This window comes from Aricia agestis, chromosome 16 (genome assembly GCF_905147365.1).
Source record: "Aricia agestis chromosome 16, ilAriAges1.1, whole genome shotgun sequence".
Taxonomy (NCBI): Eukaryota; Metazoa; Arthropoda; class Insecta; order Lepidoptera; family Lycaenidae; genus Aricia; species Aricia agestis.
The window spans coordinates 4,955,455-4,976,324 of record NC_056421.1 but is presented as its reverse complement, the minus strand read 5'-3'; the positions used below and the strand labels follow the sequence as shown (position 1 = coordinate 4,976,324).

Below are 20,870 nucleotides of genomic sequence, written 5' to 3'. Positions count from 1 at the left end.
TTACTTTTTAAATATCAATATGAATAGATTTTAATAAATAAATGTATAATATACGCAACATCATTCTAGTGTTACAATTTTTTTAAGTTTCTTATATAATTGTACAGTTGTACATCATCTCTACAATCAAAAAACCATGACAATAAATTCTAAGTACTTCATATGAAGAGATCATAAGGTAATAACTAGTTGTGATAGCTTTCATTGGCGCATTAAGCTCGTAAGGAAGTGAAACAATGAAAGTCAAAGTTCAGCGCGAGCTTTCCACGAGCTTCGAAAGGGCGTGCGATGAACGGAAGGTTAACCCTACTAAGTACTTCATTTATCTTATAAGGTGTATAATACATACAATTTATTATGCCTTTCTTTGCAGGGTGAGATCACATCTAAATAATACGCGACGCGAATATGCATACCAGCAAACCACATACGACATAGAATATATTTGAAATGTCAAAAACTACGCTTTTTTTCTCCGAACCAAATTATATCAATATTGTTTCTGTGGTTAGTACGTGATAAACAGACAGACAGATATTAGACTTGCTTTCGCATCAACAATTATTAATAGGTAATAGTTTTATAGACTACTTGCTGTCCCGGTGAACTTCGTGTCACTTTAAAATCTTCCCTGGACTTTTACGAATATTTTAAGACTAAAATTAGCCCAATCCATTCAGCCGTTTTCAAGTTTTAGCGTTACTAACATAATAGAAAATCCAGTTTTATATATATATATATATATATAGATATTATACTGTGAAATATTGTTATCTATCAGTCTATCTGTCTCAAATATGCTCTGTAATCTTAATAGAAATCTGACAGTTTATGCAATTCACATAAAAAATTAGAACAAGATGACACAAGGTGCTTAGGCGATGAGCTTTTGATGTTATGATATAATAAATAACATAATATCAAGTGTAAAATTACAATAATTTGTAACATTAACTTTAGGATGTTAAATTACACAAATTAGCATAATTTTTTAGTTCTCTCTTTCGTAAAACCTATCGTAATATTTTTACTTATTAATATTAATTAGACTACGTTCAATCATACCATCTTTATGATTTTATATTATATTTCTGTAGATATCTTGCTGACAAACGAAAAAAACATTTATCTGCACCGTGGAGTCGTACCTAAATTTATTTCGTTCCGGTGTGCTGACCCAAAGACAAACCTAATGTTATCTCTAGATCTTATGCGATAAGGCATTTAGGCTTCATAAATAAATTAAAAAGATCGAAAACAACCGATTGAAAAACTGTGCTGTGTGGTATCTGGCATATTTAGTAACTAGATCAGCCTTTCCCAAAGTGGACGATAACGTTGTGCGTTGTGTAGAGGCTTAGGGGGTGATTTGTTATTTCATTTCATATGGATGCATTTTAAATTGAAACAATTTTTGGCGCTATTACATAATTTTGTTCTTAAAGTGGGCGGTAGACAAACTAAGTTTGGGAACCCCTGAACTAGATAGTAATAAAACCTCTATTATTTATTTTTTGTAAGGCATATTAATTAATGTGTCTGGATTATTTAAAAAAAAAGGGGGTGATTTGTTATTTCATTTCATATGAATGCATTTTAAATTGAAACAATTTTTGGCGCTATTACATAATTTTGTTCTTAAAGTGGGCGGTAGACAAACTAAGTTTGGGAACCCCTGAACTAGATAGTAATAAAACCTCTATTAATTATTTTTTGTAAGGCATATTAATAAATGTGTCTGGATTATTTAAACTAAATGAAACTTCAAAAATTAATACTCAAAATGCTAAATTAATCTATACTAATAATCTATACTAATATTATAATTGGGAAGAGTTTGTTTGTTTGTTTGTTTGTTTGAACGCGCTAATCTCAGGAACTACTGGTCCGATTTGGAAAATTCTTTCAGTTTTAGATAGCCTATTTATTGAGGAAGGTTATAGGCTATATTTTATCGCGCTAAGACTAAAAGTAACGAAGAAATAGAGGAAAGTGTGGAAAAAACGGGAGAAATTATTTGAAATGGCTTATTTGAACGCACTAATCTCAGGAACTACTGGTCTGATTTGAAAAATTCTTTTAGTTTTAGATAGCCCATTTATCGAGAAAGGCTAAAGGCTATATTTTATCGCGCTAAGACTAATAGGAACGAAGAAATAGAGGAAAATGTAGAAAAAAACGGGGGAAATTATTTGAAAGGGCTTATCTCACGAACTACTGGATCAATTTTTCTGTTATTTGGCACAAATAAGAAGTAGACCACGTGAAGGATCATAGGCTATTTTTCGTGGACTAATTTTCTGTGAAATATCTAAATTACGAGGGCGAAGCTGCGCGAAACGTTATTTTTCGCGTGGTCATGACATCACATTTATCCCGGAAAATGTACGGTTACTGTACAATATACTTTTATGATTTGCGCGTAAACTATTCAATCTATTTTGATGGAATTTGGTATGGAGATACTTTGAGTCTCGGGAACGGACAAGGAATACTAATTTTGTCCCGGAAAATGTACGGTTCCCGCACAATAAACTTTTATGATTATCGCATAAACTATTCAATCTATTTTGATGAAATTTAGTGTGGCAATACTTTCAGTCTGGGGAAAGGACAAGGGATACTTTTTATCCCGGAAAATATACGGTTCCCGCACAATAAACTTTTATGATTGTTGCCTTAACTATTTGGCATGGAGATTGGAGATACTAATTTGAATCTGGGACAAGGAATGATTTTGTCCCGGAAAAATGTGCGGTTCCCACACAATTATATACTTTTCTGATTTGCGCGTAAACGACTCAATCGATGTATGGGAACAACTATACACTAAAGTCCACGCGGACGAAGTCGCGGGCAACAGCTAGTATTATTATAAATGCGAAAGTATCTCTGCCTGTCTGTCTTTCTTTTACGCCAAAACTACTGAACCAATTGTAATGAAATTTTGTACACAGTTAGCCTGAGAAAGGAAAGGGCAACTTTTTTTACTGAAAAAAAAGGATTGTAATGGGGGGGGGGGGGGGGTTATGGCTTTGAAATTTGACACCAATTTTGTTTATTATAAATATTATATATTGAGGAAACTTTGTAGTAACGTATATCTTATCCCGGAGGCCGGAATTCCCACGGAAACGGGAACCACCGAACGCTATAAACTGAAGTCCACCGAACGCTATAAACTGAAGTCCACCGAACGCTATAAACTGAAGTCCACCGAACGCTATAAACTGAAGTCCACCGAACGCTATAAACTGAAGTCCACGCGGTCCCGCTACTCCATAGTAGCGGGCAACAGCTAGTATAGACTAAAAGTTGATATCCAGAAGTAATTAGGTTTATACATTTCAAAATAGAGACTCTTGAAACTAGACGCATATTTATTGACTTATTATCTACACATCTATACATACATACATACATATAAATAAAATTGGAGTGTCTGTTTGTAATATTGAAAAAACCGTTTTTTACTACATGCATATGAATCTATGTACGCTACATACACCAAAACAACAATTTTTACAGTTTTTGTCTGTATGTCTGTCTGTCTGTCTGTTTGTTCCGGCTAATCTGAAACGGCTGGAGCTATTTTGCCTGGATTTTTTTTGGTAGATAGCTGATGTAGTAAGGTGTAACTTAGGCTACTTTTTAACCGACTCCCAAAAAGGAGGAGGTTATATTTTACTTTTTTCATATTTGTTAGCGGACTATCCATTTTTGTTTTTATACTAATGTTGACGCGGACGAAGTCGTGGACAACAGCTAGTTCTTCTATAAAATTGTAAATCACATTGTCGATTCGTCGGAGTTACTATCTGTGCAAGTTTAGTGCTCGTAGAGCTCATCGTACAAATTTTATTTGCTTTACGGGTCTATAAAATAATATTTCTTACTTTAACCCTTTAACACGTATGGCTAGACAATATAATGAATGAGATGACAATATAAAGATAGCTCAAAGTTGGACATTTTTGAACACAACTGTAAAAAATATATTAAAATCGTCAAAGACATATTACTCCATAGCATATTTACCTCAGCAAGTTATAAGTGAAATAAGTAACGTCCAAATGTATTGAGTTAACTTTGAAACCAAAAAATTTTGCTAGTTTAATGTTTTTTTAATGTTTTTAATTTTAATGTGTGCACATATTTATTACGTTACGATCAAGATCTTACACTTAAATACTTATTATATTTGTGTTTAGTTGGGATTGTAATGTGTTTTGTGCATTTAAATAAATAAAATAAATAAAAATAATTGAAAAGTATTTTGCGTATTGTTTGATTCTGTATTAATATATTAATTAAGTTTTTTTTTTCAATGATAAACGATTTAAAATAAATCGTCGCACGAAACCATATCTCTTACAAAGTTTCTATTAGAAAGCAATGAAGACTCCTAACTCATAGGGAACCTAACTCATCCGGTTGCATAGGTCATGCGACAGGCAACCTGTTGGTTTTCTCTGACCCTAGGTTACTGTCAGGAGCTGAAAGCTAGCATTCAATAACTCATGAGTTACATAATGGGAAGTAACCCTTAAGTTATGGGTTTATGTAATGTACCATGTGTGACTGTTACGTAAGTGCAAAATATGGAGGTCTCCTAAAGCTAGAAAGGTTGCTTAAAACCAAAATGGCGTATTTCTAAATCAGCTGTTGGTTAAGTAGGTACTTTATAAATATTAAAGCATTTTTTTATATTTTTTTCTTTCATGTCACGTCATCGAAAAATGAGCTAAATTTTAAATAAGACATGAAAAATAACTCTTTTTTTAATACGTTAAAAAAGCTTTTTATGACAGGCCAGGCCCTTTATTAAGCAGATATTATAGCAAGTTTATTTCGTTTTAAAGCTAACGAGCGGGAAATTACAATTTTTGCAAGAATTACATTTTAACATTTTAAAAATTGTTTTAACACTTTTTAGCTAAGTAGCTTATCGTTGACTTTATTTCTTTGGTAAAAAGTAAAAGGAAATTGTTTGTAACCAATTCACCACTCTGTATCGTGCTATAAATCATAAGTGTCATAATATGTTTCGCGTAGACATAATCTACGACAAGATGCGCCTACGCAACCACGCAACGCTCGGACAAGTGGTTTTCCCATATTTGTAAATGTTAAACTATATTCCCCGCGTTCAATTTGATGCTAAAACGATCAAAACGCTCAAAATATATTTTGAGCGTTTTGATCGTTTTTAACATCAAATGGAACGCGGGGATTGTGTTATATTTTATTTAATGTTAGATGATTTGTCTTTTTCACACTCTAAATTGAATATTTTGTAACATAACAGCTATAGTTTAGACCAGATGATTTAGTGTTATAATATGCACGTTCTCTCTTCAACTCTCTTGCCACACTGAAACTAGCCACATTGTACGATTACTTGTCTAAAAATAATATTATATAAACTTTATCCTTTTTAATGACCACATATTGTAAGAATCTAACTGATCTAGTACACTTTAGAAGTGCTTTATAATTCAACCCTACAGCAAACACTTTAAAAATCGGGATACATTTTTTATCAAATATACGTGGTGCCAACGTACCTACTTATATATTTTAAAAAAATATATAATTTTTCACTGACATCAATGTCGTACAAAAAATGCCTTCTTGTGGCTGAACTTTTGCCTTGAACAAAAAATTAAATACATTTCACAAGCTTCCAGCTACTATACATAATATATTATAACTTACTTAATTTATTAATTTGCCGGCTTAATTAATACAAATATATTTGGTATGGCCTAACCATAAAATGACTATAAAAACTAATAGATTTTTATCTTTAACCGTAACATGAAACATCAGTAGGGAATGAATTAATAAACCTCTTGTTAAAGTTTTGGCACTAAACAGATAATAATTTAATAAATTATAAAGACGTTAGACTCCTCATTATGTTTATTGCATGTGCAATAAACATAATAACTTTTTGGAACTCATACCAAAAGATCTATAGGTACACAGTATTTTTATACAATGTTTTCGAAATTATGTAAAATACATTGTAAAAGTAGCTTGATAAACAAAAACAAACAGGGTATAAATCGAGTATATTTTGTGTATCATCCCACAAAAAAATTACGTATTGAGTAATATGAATGTAGGTAGTCATGTTCTAGAAAGTCATGAACTTGTTCTAAGTGATCTATAGTACATGTCTTAATTCAGTCTTGACTGAATTCATAACTCAACAAAAAGAAATAGTGGGTTAATATACAAATGCTTAAAAGCGACTAAATATAAGGTTTCCTGATTCCTCAGAGTGATAAAGTATGCTACGGAGAAGGACATAATTGCAAAATAAAAAAGATTCATATTGTTGTCATTAATTGTTAACTTTTGTCCAAACCTAATAAGAATAATACGATAACTAAATCGTAATAAAACTTGTTTTATATTATAAAACAGAGCACTTTCGCCTATAGTTATAAATACTATTGCCCCAGTGACTGCGGAAAGATACTAGTTTAACAACTGCGCCACTATTTGTAAAAGTTTATGGTGTCTTAGAAAAATATCGTAAAGCAACACAAATCTAAACACAAAACTATAAGTATCATTATTTGTTTCAAATTTCTTGTCCAATACTTCATATTATTGTGAAATAATTAGATATTGTTGATAAAAAAATATCTATAAATAAATAATTAAACAATAATTAAACTTTCTTAATTTTGTATGCTGCTAAAATATATAAAATAACGATTATAAAATATAGATTAATAGCCACTATGTTGTTGCGTCTTTGACATTTTATCGAATTCTTCGAACTTCGGCTCTATATTAGATCTGTTACGCAAAGTGAATTTGGAATATTTCCATATAAAACCAATCAGCTGTTCAAGTTACGGTTAAAATGAAATTGTCGCAAAGTTTTATTATGTCTGGTTACGACACGGGCTACACGAAAGGCACTAACTACTTTAGACGAAAAGAAACTTTATTTAGTAAAACAATAGAAGTACTTATATTAAAAACAAATAATTATCAAAAACATTTCAATATTGAGTCCACTAAACTGGCGCGGGCGCCTACTCAGCATCTGTTGCGAACACAGTTCGCAACGCTGGTTTAGGGTTAAGAGCCCATATGACCCTAACTTGACTACATACTTTAACCTAGATCTCAAAATCTGTAAGGTCTAGAAAACTGATTTTTTGACACAAGTAACTTCAGTTAATAAAGATTAAATGCTCAAGACGAAAACACGATTACTCAAAAAATGCTCGATAGTTTCTTGTATACAAAAAACGTTGTTTTAGACACATTTTTGCTTGGATCTTCGAAGTTTGCTGTCTTTTCTTTAATATTTTTTAATATCTAAAAAGGTATTGATAAAACCTATATATTTGCTCAAAACACTTTTTTCATAATCATTATAGTTCGTCTTTTATTCAAGTAAAACTAACTCGGCGATGATTCCGCGCCGTCCTTTTTCACCTGGCATATGAAAGACGGGCGTGAGTGTGAAGAGAGAAGGACGATGTTTGATTTTTAGAGTCAGGTGAGCTCTTAATTTTTTTTAATTTTTTTTTATGAAATAAGGGGGCAAACGAGCAAACGGGTCACCTGATGGAAAGCAACTTTCGTCGCCCATGGACACTCGCAGCATAAGAAGAGCTGCAGGTGCGTTGCCGGCCTTTTAAGAGGGAATAGGGTAATAGAGGAAGGTAGGGATGGAAAGGGAACGGAATAAGGGAGGGTAGGGAAGGGAATAGGGTAGGGGATTGGGCCTCCGGTAAACTCACTCACTCGGCGAAACACAGCGCAAGCGCTGTTTCACGCCGGTTTTCTGTGAGGACGTGGTATTTCTCCGGTCGAGCCGGCCCATTCATCCCGAAGCATGGCTCTCCCACGTCTAATTAAAGCAATTCTAAAATTATATTCATAGAAAACTAGTCTTTATATTGTTTTTTATTAAATTACAATGAACATTACTAAGTACGTTATAACTGTTTTCTTGTGTAAACTTCAAATACCCGAATCTGAATAAAAACATTTTTATTTTTAATTATTTTGATTATCTACCTATCACCTAGTAATTAAAGGATTATCCGAACAAAAGTTAGTATTATTCTGTTAATTCGAATACAAATATTACCTGAAACTATGCAAAATATTTTACGCTTAAACACTAAGGGTTCAGACCGCAACGCGACGCGTAAATGCATTTCTTTTGTGCTAAATTGACAGATTTCAATTGCGTGAGACGTCTTGCAAATCTGTCAAATTCATACAAATTTATAAATGCATGTACGCGTTGCGTTGCAGTCTGAATTAACCCTAAGGGTCAAATCAGACCGCAACGCGACGCGTAGATGTACTTTTGAATTTGTATTGAATTGACAGTGTTGCATGACGTCTCACGCAATTTATGAAGTGGTAGGTAACAAAAAAATCTTAGATAACTATATTTTTAAAGTATCCAAAAATCATATGGACAAATCGTTTACATTGGGAATAAATACTTTTCGGCGATAACAGTATTATAAAAAAAAATTTAGGAACAACATTTCTGGCCTAATTGTCTTTACTGCCTGCAACATAGCGACATTATTTCCCTAAGGTTTTTAGTTGTTAATGAATGTAAATATATCTTGTTGCGCAATTATTCAAATTTCTTTTGATTTATACCCCGCGTTTGATCTCAGTAATGGCTCGTAATATTAGATCAAAAGAGTCAATTGCTTTTGCAACACGTCATGTTGTTTATGAAACGGTTTTGTTAACTTGTTTGTGGGAATCAGGGAATGACCGAGTGAAATTTTAGCTAACATAAAGTTTTTTATGAAATAAGGGGGCAAACGAGCGAACGGGTCACCTGATGGAAAGCAACTTCCGGAAAACAACATGGACACTCGCAGCATCAGAAGAGCTGCAGGTGCGTTGCCGGCCTTTTAAGAGGGGAGGGTAGGGAAGGGAAGGGAATAGGGGAGCTGGGTAGGGAAGAGAATAGGGTAGGGTTTGGGCCTCCGGTAAACTCACCCACTCGGCGAAACACAGCGCAAGCGCTGTTTCACCCCGGTTTTCTGTGAGAAAGTGGTATTTCTCCGGTGGAGCCGGCCCATTCGTGCCGAAGCACGCTTGCACGCGCAAGCTCTCCCACGTGTAAAGTTCAGCTAGGCAAGCAAGGTCAGCTAAAATTTCACACGTTTTAGCGTAGCCCCAACTGACGAGGCTAACTGAGTATCATAATGTTTTAAAAGTCTATTTAATCCTTATTTATGTTATAAATACGAAAGTGTATCTGTCTGGATTGATTTATATTAAATTCGATATTTTTGTTGCGGAAAAATTTTCGGTTCAAGTGCGATAAACTAATTTTAGGGATACAAAGTTTCGGGTGTCCTCTAGTAGTACAAGTACTACGTAATATAAATGAGTTTAAAATCGCCTCTGAAGTTACGTTTCGATCAAATTTAAATTTTACGTTTAGCCAAAAAAATATATAAATTATTATGAAAAGAGTGCTTCATTTCGATTACCATAACACTCGCTAATTATCAATGTAGCGGTCAATGACCTCACACAGCTGATGAAACTTTAAACCTTGAGATGTATCTTAAAACAACCTATCAGCTTATTACTAGGCTACGGAAGTTGGTCCAAGCAGACGTTGGCATATGAGTGACCTACAACCTCTGTAGTGTGGGAGTTGTTACATTTACGTAATTATGTGATTTATTTAGGTACTGTATAATAGTTGAATTTCATTTAAGTATATTTAAAAAGTGTTATATAAATAAACAATTAATTCCTAAAATGTCAATTTGTATATAAACATTAACTAAAACCTAATCAAAATAAGACGCTCCTGTTATCGATCATTCCTTACTTTATTTTATTTTCATTACAAAATTGTGTGAGACTGTGAGTAATAAGTGAATTTAAAAATTAATTATTAATAGACAAGGAAAATCGACCAAACGATTTATAAAAACTTTACATTCCTAATTAATGGCAAGTTACTTAAGATCTCGAATATATTATAAGCCATTCGAGCCTATGAAATGTAAATATAATCGATGTTTAATAAACTCGAATAAATTAGAAAAACTCCGTTATGACGACATGTTATACTTATGCCACTGCGATGGTGAAATTGTTACAACATTTTGCCAAGTGGGTGTTTAATGTTCATCCTGAAAAGAAGTAACAATTCAGCACCTAACTGTATGAAGAATATTAATTACCGATTTATAATATGGAAAAAGTTTAAACTACATAATATTATCTACCTATGTAACAAAAGTAAGTGATAATACTTTAAGGTGTGTATGTGTTCCTTGTATAGAGTTTACTGTGAAAGTGGCAGCACTAAAAGATGATTTTTTGACATTGAATTCAATATAGGGGACTTATGCGCGTAAGTATTATCACTTACTTTTGTTAAACCTTGTATAAACAGTTGTTTATACAAGTAGTAGTTACTTACATAATAAGAGTAGTTACTCTTATTATGAAGAGTACCCGATACCTCTTTATAACGCAAGTATTTCTGCGACTTTATAGTATGTATGTACTTCCTTGCTATTGCTTATAAATATAATGATGATTGATTATAGTTATTGCATAACTTGAATTCATTCTCTCTCTTATCGCTAACAATAATTATTATGTAAAATGTGACTATTGATAACGTTACATAAATATTGAAATATAAATTAATGTTCCATCCTTTTGAAATAATATTGTTTGTTTGTATGCATGTATATATTTTAGACTAGGTAGATATGTATGTATCTGTGTATTTATTAGGTATAATAATATGTATCATGAATAATATTAGTCTGATATGTATATATTTTCCTGTATAATATGGCACATTCACCTGATGTCGTATACAGAGTGTAACAAAAATAAGTGATAATACTGTAGGGTGTGTACGTGTTCCTTGTAGAGAGTTCAGTGTGAAAGTAGTAGCGCAGTAGTATTTTTTTTTCACTTTTGTATGGGCAAGGGCCCGAGCGTCACGAGTTTCCCCATACAAAAGTGAAAAAAAAATTGGTCTTTCAGCGCTGCTACTTTCACAGTGAACTCTCTACAAGGAACACGTACACACCCTAAAATTTTATCACTTATTTTTGTTACACCCTGTATATATTATGTTTCCTCTACCCCCGGTTGCCTGGAAGATATTACTAATTAGTAATAAGGCCGCCATTGTGATATGCTTGCTTTATGTATAAATGTTCTTGATTTTTTAATTTCATTTTTATTTATTTAACTGTTTATTGCACACACAAATTTTTACATGAAATATACAGAGAAGAAAGACGACACAACAGGTACTGCTTATCTCTAATAGAAATATCTTCCAGCAGTCCTACGGAGAGAGATGTGATGGGATCCATGTGTACACAATAAACAATATTTATTATTATTATTATTACTTATGTGCAAAAGAATATCCCATAGATACCGTGCATTGTGCCGCTCTCCGTATCGTCTATCCATAAATGTGGCCTAGGCGTTTTAAAGATGCAAAGAAACAAAATGTAAACTAAGAAACCTTTTCTATACCGTTTGTTTTTAAGTTTGTACTTATAATGTATTTCCTACTTTTTCATATTTTGTTGTATTTCTATTATAAATTCATTGTTATACTAATACGAATCATCCGACAGTTCTGAAATTCGGGAACTCACCATGGTAAGTAGGGCTTTCATTTTCATTACACAATCACAGTTGACGGAGGAAAGTGTTCACATTGTACACTGCACTGCACTAATTACACTGAGCTGGTGAAATGAGGTTCAAGGATAGTACGAGATAGCTTATATACGGGGGTGGTGGAGCGTGGAAATGCAGGTGTATGGGTGCACGCTGCGCTTGAGATGCAAGCGAGTATTGCACACTTGTGTGCAACCCAGGTGCACCCAAACTATAGGGGGTCTTGTGTGAATTGAAGTTGGATTCGTAGTTGGAAATGCATAATTTATAGCACTTTGATCCAGAAGATGAAGCATATGGTTACAAAAATGATTGTTACAAAAGCTGAATATATAACCTCCTCCTTAGGTAGGTAGGTATAGGTATTTAAACGACCCATGTCATTTGGTCAGACCATCAGTTCAATTATGTAAGTCGTGATCTGTCAGCTGGATTTGACAATAACGCAACCTAATTACGTGGGTCCCCCATCTGCCTATGAATAAACTTCTCTGATAGATACTATATTATGTACACGACAGGTTAATTTAAACATTGTCTTTCATTCCATAACTCTTCCCTAAACATTGCAATCATTAATCACATTAGTCTTAATAGATTAAATCCCTTATCGGTTTAACTCTTAAACTACATTTTACATGCAAAAGAAAAAAACAATACACTCCTACAAGTATTTCGATATTAAAATACTTATCACACATTGTGTTCCCTCCACTGATATAAAAAATTACAGAGATTAAGAAGATAAAGATCTGCAATTTATCACCCGAAACAAAACTAATTTGTTATTTATTTTAATATTGATGATTATTTAAACTATTGATTTGACATTTGATCTTTTGTTATACTTAATAGAATTTATCTTACAAAAACGTTACAATATTATATTCCACTTACTAATAAAATATTTATACGACGGATCTGTATCAGGGCTGTTGATATAGATCCCCCGTATTCTGTATTAAAAAAGTAATAACGCACATGAATAGATCTGTCATGAAATTTTTTAATGACAATAACAGAAGATATTTTGTAAAATAATTATTCTCTGCTTAAATACTTAAGTAAGAGTAAGAGTTTTATAAGAACGTACTATATGTGAACAATTCCAATAAAAAAAAAACATCAACCAACGAACTATTATTTGGAACACTCTTAACAGTTTGAGAACCACTGGAATCTTATTTATAGGACCAGTCCTACGAACATGCTGGTCGCTTCCCAGTTCGCCAATTCGAGAACCGATAGATTCTCGCTCTTACGTGATTCCTCAGCATCTTTAAAACGTAATTGGGCATAGACATAAATAATAGACATGGCACATGGAGACAAAACCTTGGCCAACAACGTTAAATTAAGAAATTAAAAGACAACCCCTGATTCAAAAATTTTAAGTAGATAAATCTCAAAATTTTCAGCGCTGAGGGGGCTGACGATGATGAACTATTATAGCTAAGAACACGCTCGATAATGTCACATTTTAAAAAATTTTAGCAAAATTGGTCCACCCGTTTGAATGCTACGACAAACATACATACAGAAAAACAGACTGACGGGCTCGTCAAACTTATAACACCCCTTTTTTTTTGTCGGATGTTAAAAAGGAGACCATTTTTACATAATCCGACCAATTGACGTAGGTCCGTCAACTGCCTATGAATCTATTTTTTTCGACGGTACATAAACATATTTATCACTTTTAATGTCAACCTTTTCTATAATTATATAAAAAATCGAGACGAATTCAAGGGCTTTCTTCAATGTTATTATATTGCATGCATTATTTTCTCTTTTCTTACGCCTATTTACCGTACAGGTTATTGAAACATTTATGACCCTTAGCAAGTTTAATTTCTATAATAATAAATTAAGTGTCTGCCTTTAATGGCTTTAAAAGGTGTTTATTATTTAATACACTTACTTCTAATAAAAGGTGCAGAAGCCACGACAACTTTGCCTCTCTTCGTTGAACTATGCAGTAATTAGATAACTTTCCTTCGTTCTTGTAAAAAATAATCTTCCGTGTATGTTTTAACTCATTTTTATCTAAACTAGATGACGCCTGCAACTCCATTGCCAGTTGCGCTCCATTACTTAGACGTGGGCAAGCCATGCTTCGGTACGAATGGGCCGGCTCGACCGGAGAAATACCACGTTCTCACAGAAAACCGGCGTGAAACAGCGTTTGCGCTGTGTTTCGCCGAGTGAGTGAGTTTACCGGAGGCCCAATCCCCTACCCTATTCCCTTCCCTACTCTCCCCTATTCCCTTTCCTTCCCTTCCCATCCCTACCCTCCCCTATTACCCTATTCCCTCTTAAAAGGCCGGCAACGCACCTGCAGCTCAGAAGAGCTGCAGGTGCAGGTGCTGCGAGTGTCCATGGGCGACGGAAGTTGCTTTCCATCAGGTGACCCGTTTACTCGTTTGCCCCCTTATTTGATTTAAAAAATATATATATTGCGTGTTTTTTTTCCAGGATAAAAAGTATCCTATGTCCTTTCCCGAGACTCAAAGTATCCTCCTACCAAATTACATCAAATTCGGTTTAGCGGTTTGAGCGTGAAAAGGTAACAGACAGACAGGCACACTTTCACATAAATAATATTAGCATGATCTAAATAAAATAACAAATCTAGACCAAAAGAGTGTACTTATCTATCGTAATATGCTTAATACTTAAACTAGATACATTATACAACTCAACTTCGTGATATTTAAATTGGTAACACAATAGTCGTCTGTCTATGTCCTATAGTGAGCTTAGGTGTTAAACAGAGTATGCAGGGTGTAACAAAACAAAGTTATAATACTTTAGTGTGTGTATGTGTCCCTTATAATATTGAGTTAACTGTAAAAGTAGCAGCGATAAAGAGCATTTTTTGTGATTTATGTGGCAAGCGCATCAGCGTCATTTGCCCATACAAATGTTAAAAAGTTACACTTTCGTCAACTATATACAGGGGATTTATACACACCCTAAAGTATTATCACTCTGTTTTGTTACAGCCTGTATAATATAATATAATAGAGTTTGCACTTTGCGGTCATAGCTATAAAATCATTCATTATGTTATTTAAGTGTTGGTATTATGACTATTTTATAACTGATGTTTGTTTGTCTTCGGGCGCTAATTAGCGCTAATTAGTTTGAGAAGCTTATAGCGTAGCTTTATAGTGTAAATAATATACAGTATATCATACTAGATCGCTTAAATCGAACGCACTTATAAGCTTAAATCTAAAATCTAAAATAAGCCTGATTTTAGGTGTCAGAGCAATGCAGTATTACGTCATGCATCCCTTTTATTTCTGGTACCTGAATTTGATTTCAAGAACCCAGCTGAGCTACGCTACTATCTATGTGGTATTTTGTGGTAGCAAAACAAAACTTTCTTGACATAAAAGCAGCTTATGGCTGGCTATAATGTTGAAAAAAAAGTGTACGGTTACACACAACATGAACTCGCTTAATATAGGAATTTCTGTAGTGTTTACTAGTACATACTTCCTAGCTATTGCACATTTTATTTTTAACTAGCTATGTATTTGACCGAGCTTTGCTCGGTATTCGATAAACATGAATAAAATGACATTTTCTAAAAATGATTCTCAGCTAGATCGATTTAGCACCCCCGAAACCCCCTATTATATACTAAATTTTATCGTTGGAGCCGATTCCGAGATTCCAATTATACAGGGTGTAACAAAAATAAGTGATAATACTTTAGGGCGTGTACGTGTTCCTTGTAGAGAGTTCACTGTAAAAGTAGCAGCGCTGAAAGACCAATTTTTTTTCACTTTTGTATGGGGAAACTCGTGACGCTCGGGCCCTTGCCCATACAAAAGTGAAAAAAAAATTCGTCTTTCAGCGCTGCTACTTTCACAGTGAACTCTCTACAAGGAACATGTACATACTCTAAAGTATTATCACTTATTTTTGTTACACACTGTATATACAAGAATTACTCGTTTAAAGATATAAGATAATATTCTTTATTTGTAGGTAAGCACCTTAAAAAAAAGTCGCTGTATCATACGGACAGATGGACAGACATGACAAATCTATAAGGGATCCGTTTATTTGTATATTCGCTTTGAAACCTTACATTTTTTAATCAGTTGGTTAGCACACATACTCTTTGAAATATTTAACCATTTAAATCAGTTGGTTAGCACACAATAATATCTATATCTATCTATAGCAGCAGAGCATTTGCCAGCTACCCACTGTTACTCGCCTGTCATACTGTAGAGATAACGCACGATAGTGAACGATAAGCATGCAGAAGCTGAAAGCGAAAACATTATTAACGGGTTAAACTAGATCTAGGCCTGACTTAGTGCTTCTTTTATAACCGACTTCAAGAAAAGGAGGTTTTCAATTCGACGCGTATACAATGTAATATTTTTGGAACTGTCCAGTTTTTGAGCAGCTTCTGAACAAATTATGTGCCAAATATCAAAAGTGTATGTATGTATGTATGATGACCTCAGTGGCTCAGTTGGTGAGCTCAAGCCGGGGCTCAAGCCGGGGGTCACGGGTTCGAATTCCGCCGACGGAACAAAAAGTTTTCAAAGTTCTTGGGTCATGGATGTGTATTAAATACCTATAATATGTGTATCATATTATTATTATAATAAAAATCTTAAATATGTTTATAGTATAAAAGTATTAAATATATTTTCCTTGTCTGGTACCCGTAACACAACTTCAGGTACCTACTTAGCACGGGGCCAGACTGGCGTATTGTGAAGCGTCCATAGATATTATTATTATTGAATAAAAATGTATGTTTTTTATATTTGTGCACACATATCTCCAGAACTGCAAGTCTGATTTAAGTGACTCTTTTTTGTTGTACCAGGTATTGTTCAACTTAGGGAATAGGGAATAAGTACTGCAAGTTTCATCAAAATCGGTTCAGTAGCTTTTGAGATAGGGAATTCTAATTCACAGTTACGTACAATTTAAAGTCAGTTTTATCTTTTTAAAATACTTACTATTATTTTTTGGACAAATACCACCTCACCCTTATCGATGACTCCATTTTTAGGGTGCCGTACCTGAAGGATAAAAACGGGACCCTATGACTAAGACTTCGTTGTCTGTTCGTCTGTCCGTCCATCCGTCCGTCCTTCGGTCCTTCCGTCCTTCCGTCCTTCCGTCCTTCCGTCCTCCCGTCCTTCCGTCCTTCCGTCCTTCCGTCCTTCCGTCCTTCCGTCCTTCCGTCCATCCGTCCGTCCGTCCGTCCGTCTATGTGTCTCCAGGCTGTATCTCAAGAACCGCTAAAGCTAGACTTCTGAAATTTTCACAGATTATGTATATCTGTTGCCGCTATAACAACAAATACTAAAAACAAAATAAAATTAATACGGTATTTACGGAGGCTCCTATACAACAAACGAGGCACTTGAAATTTTCAAAATGCCTTAATTATATCTGTACTTCAATAATTAAAAATAATAGTAAAATGAAATAAAAATGTAAGGGGGGGGCTCCCATACAGAAAACACAATTTTTGGCCTATTTTTGCTCTATAACGGTACGGAACCCTTCGTGCGCGAGTCCCTCTCGCACTTGGCCGATTATTAGTTGGATTATTTTTTTCTGATACAAGCTTTCTTTTACCTGACATAGAAAACTACCATCTTAAGAATTTATACCAAGATACAGGAAACAATTTTACTGATACTAAATATCTTATGTTACCTAATTATTAATAATTATTAATTTCCTAAGTGGCTATGCAATCCAACATATATCGGCCACACCCTAGCCCTAAATTTCCTACTAATTACCGACCGGGAACCTAGTAGTTCCGCGGTTCGATTAGGAACGAATCTGTTACGCGACCGTTTCCTTCCTGCTCTCCGCCTTCCAGGAACCAGGAAACTGACAGGTTTGACAGGTACGAGAAAAAGGTTTGCCACTGCTGCGCTCGTAACATATCTGGTTGGTGGAATGTGATCGGTTCATCATAGGTAATGTTATGATTGATCAATTATTATAATAAATAAGTTCAGTTTAATAATATGATCTAAATTTACCATGCGGTATACCGTATATCATAAATTTGTAATTTTCTTGGCGAAAAAAACATGCTAAATTGTGATTGTGGAATCGCTCTTTTGAATCGATCTAAAAGAATGTTCAAATGATGAAAATGGATGTATTAAAAGTCAAAAATTTTTGAAAATGATAAATTTATACAAATGTATTTAAGTCTTCTGTAATGTATTCTTTGTTGTGGTCGCTAATGACCCTGATGTTAAAGCGACCTTAAATAAATAAATAAATAAACAGAGGAGAAACCATTTCGGCTTTGATAAAAAGTAAGTAGTATCACTTTAAATTTGACGTAGCACATTTTTTGTGAATTAATTAATTACATTAATATGGAGTTAAAAAATAAAGATACAAAATCATTTTATTTTTAAGATTTCGTTGTATTTTCTCAAAATCAAGGTAGGGTATAAAATATTTAAATGTAAGATTAGTGTAAGTGCCATGTCTAAACGCGCAGGCGCTAACCGCTTTTAAAGTGATATCAATACGGAAATAAGGGAAATGGAAACAGCCAACACCCTATCAGTACGGGATATATTAATAATAGCAAGAAAGCTGGTATTTATCATACCATACTTAGGTTTCATAGGTCTACTTGAATATACAGTTTCTGGTTGAATAATAACTTATTGCTTCAACTCGTAAAGTTAATATACCTAGCGGAATAGAGAAACAAAGGCCTGAGCAAGAGAGATGTCACTATCAGTAACACTGCGTGGTAAAAAGAGACGTGAGATACATGACAGCAGCCCTCTTTTTTTGACGTCCAGTCGACACGTGCCGCACGTTGATAATTTAATTTCATAGAATTCATGTTCAATCATGTTTGTGTAAGTGTATACGTACACATATTTTTCACACAGATTAAAACCAATTTCGGTTTCGTTTGACAGCTCGAGATTGTTGCTCTATTCCGCTAGGTATATTAACTTTATGCTTCAACTAGTGTCTTTGTTCGTATTTTAAAATGATACTGATTTAAGCTAATCTAAAGTAACATTATTGTTATTCAAATAACAATACTTTATATGTTTTTTTAATTCACCATATCATATTCAAATTTATGAAAGCTACATGAAAGGTTTTAGAACAAAATTTAAATTAATTTCACTAGAAAAGACTTAGTACCAATGATAATCTGATGAATACAGATTGACTGAGCAAAAATCTAAACATTTGCTTAGTAAATCAATATTTTATATAATAGATTCAAAGATTCAAAGACTTTATTAGCATCCAAGTATAGTATACAATATACAAACTCAGCACCTTGTACAGGCGGTTGCTTATAAAATAGTATATATAATATTATGTATGTGTTCAAGTATGTTTTACCACAGTAAAATACAATTACGTTTTGTTAGTAAAGTCAATTTAATAGAAATCGTTAATAAGAATCGTTGTTCAATCTTTGAATAAATAAAACGCCTGTCAATTTTGTCTCGCTAATCTCGTTTTGAGATTGATTGAGATTTTACTCGTTAGCTCTATTTACAATTGCTAAATACAGTAAAAGAAATGGATGCCTGAAAATTAATGTGAACTTCCTTATTTAACTCGTCCAAAATGCATTTTGCAAATGGTCAACGGATGGTGCGAAGCTATGGTCTTTAAAAAAGAGGTCTTGACTGCCGGGGAGTGCACAAGGCTAATAAAAAATGCCTGACGATTTTTTTGCTCTTATGCTATTTTCACTATAATTTTAGATTAGCAATTATAGTGGCTTCGAATTTTAGGATGCAGGTACACCAATTTGTTTGTATTTGTGCACGAATTAATAAAAATCCATATCCATACTTCTATATAATATAAATAAAACTCAAAGGTGACTGACTGACATGGTGATCTATCAACGCACAGCCCAAACCACTGGACCGATCGGGCTGAAATTTGCCATGCAGGTAGATATTATGACGTAGGCATCCGCTAAGAAAGGATTTTCAATTCTACCTCCAAGGGGTGAAAATAGGGTATGAAAGTTTGTATATAATAATAGTTCTCAACGCGAGCGAAGCCGCGGGCAAAAGCTCGTAATATTATAAATGGGAAAGTGTGTATGTCTGTTTCTCTGTTACCTATTGATTGATATTGAGCTCATAAGGTCTATGCGTCCGAATTGCTGAATACAGCTGCTGTTAAGAGGATACACCAGGGGCGAGAGAAATTGAAAATAGGTATTTGAAAATGTATTGCTGTCTCGCCAATCTCAAGTCTCCCACCGCAGAGTGCGATAGAGACAACATGACAAAAGTTCTAATAAAAGAACAGAAAATCTTCGATTCGTTGTCCGCTGATTCCTTCTCCAAAACTTAACCGACTTAAGTACTTTTTTCATTAAGAGTTAAAGCAAGGCTTGAGCTATGTCCCTATGTTTTATTTTTTTTGTATATTTTAGCCAGTTTTGTTTTCTGGGTGTTTGAACACAGAGGAAAATCTTGGCATTTTTTGGGTTTTTGGACGTTCTTATCTTTTTTAATAATAAAATTATGAAAAAAAAGAAAACATAGGGACATGCTAATAGTGGCCATAGATATTCAGGAAAAAAATCATACCTCTACCGGCATTATCCAGGGAGGAAATAGGGGACAGCGTTTGTATGGAAAAACGGCGGTGTGGACTCCTCTTAAAGAATTGGATACCGGAAAAGTAATGTGAACTCCCTTATTTAACTCATCCAAAATGCATTTTGTGTATTATGCTTGTCTACCAGACTGGTCAACGATGGTGCGAAGCTATGGTCTGGTAGGTAATGGTAGGAGCCAGGAGGACCCGGCAGTGCACAAGACTAATAAAAATGCCTGATGATTTTTTTGATCGTGAGATTTTTACTAAAATTTTATATTAGCAACAGTGGCTCCGCATTTTTAGGATAGAGGTGCAGCAATTTGTTGTTTTTAAAAAAATATGTAATTATTTGTGTGGATTATAAAATAATAAATATGTATAAACTTTGGTCTACTGGTCCCGAAGCAAATATAGTGGAGTGCCTAGAGCGTAAAAATCGTGCAAACCTCCGATTTTTGTAATAGTGGATGAAAATAAAAAAGAAAAAAAGGAATGTGTAGCTGATAACATAAATAATAAAGTTTACCTATTGAAAAGTT

At 33.9% G+C, this 20,870-nt stretch overlaps 1 protein-coding gene across 1 annotated transcript in view; it reads right to left on the bottom strand.

Moving 5' to 3' along the window:
- Positions 1 to 17,647, bottom strand: part of LOC121735012 (putative uncharacterized protein DDB_G0282133) — a 30,178-nt gene extending 12,531 nt beyond the window's left edge. The window contains exon 1 of the mRNA XM_042125680.1: positions 17,549 to 17,647. Coding sequence (XP_041981614.1) covers positions 17,549 to 17,647 — 99 coding nt within the window. The remainder of the gene's footprint in view (positions 1 to 17,548) is intronic.
- Between the last annotated feature and the right edge of the window lie 3,223 nt (positions 17,648 to 20,870).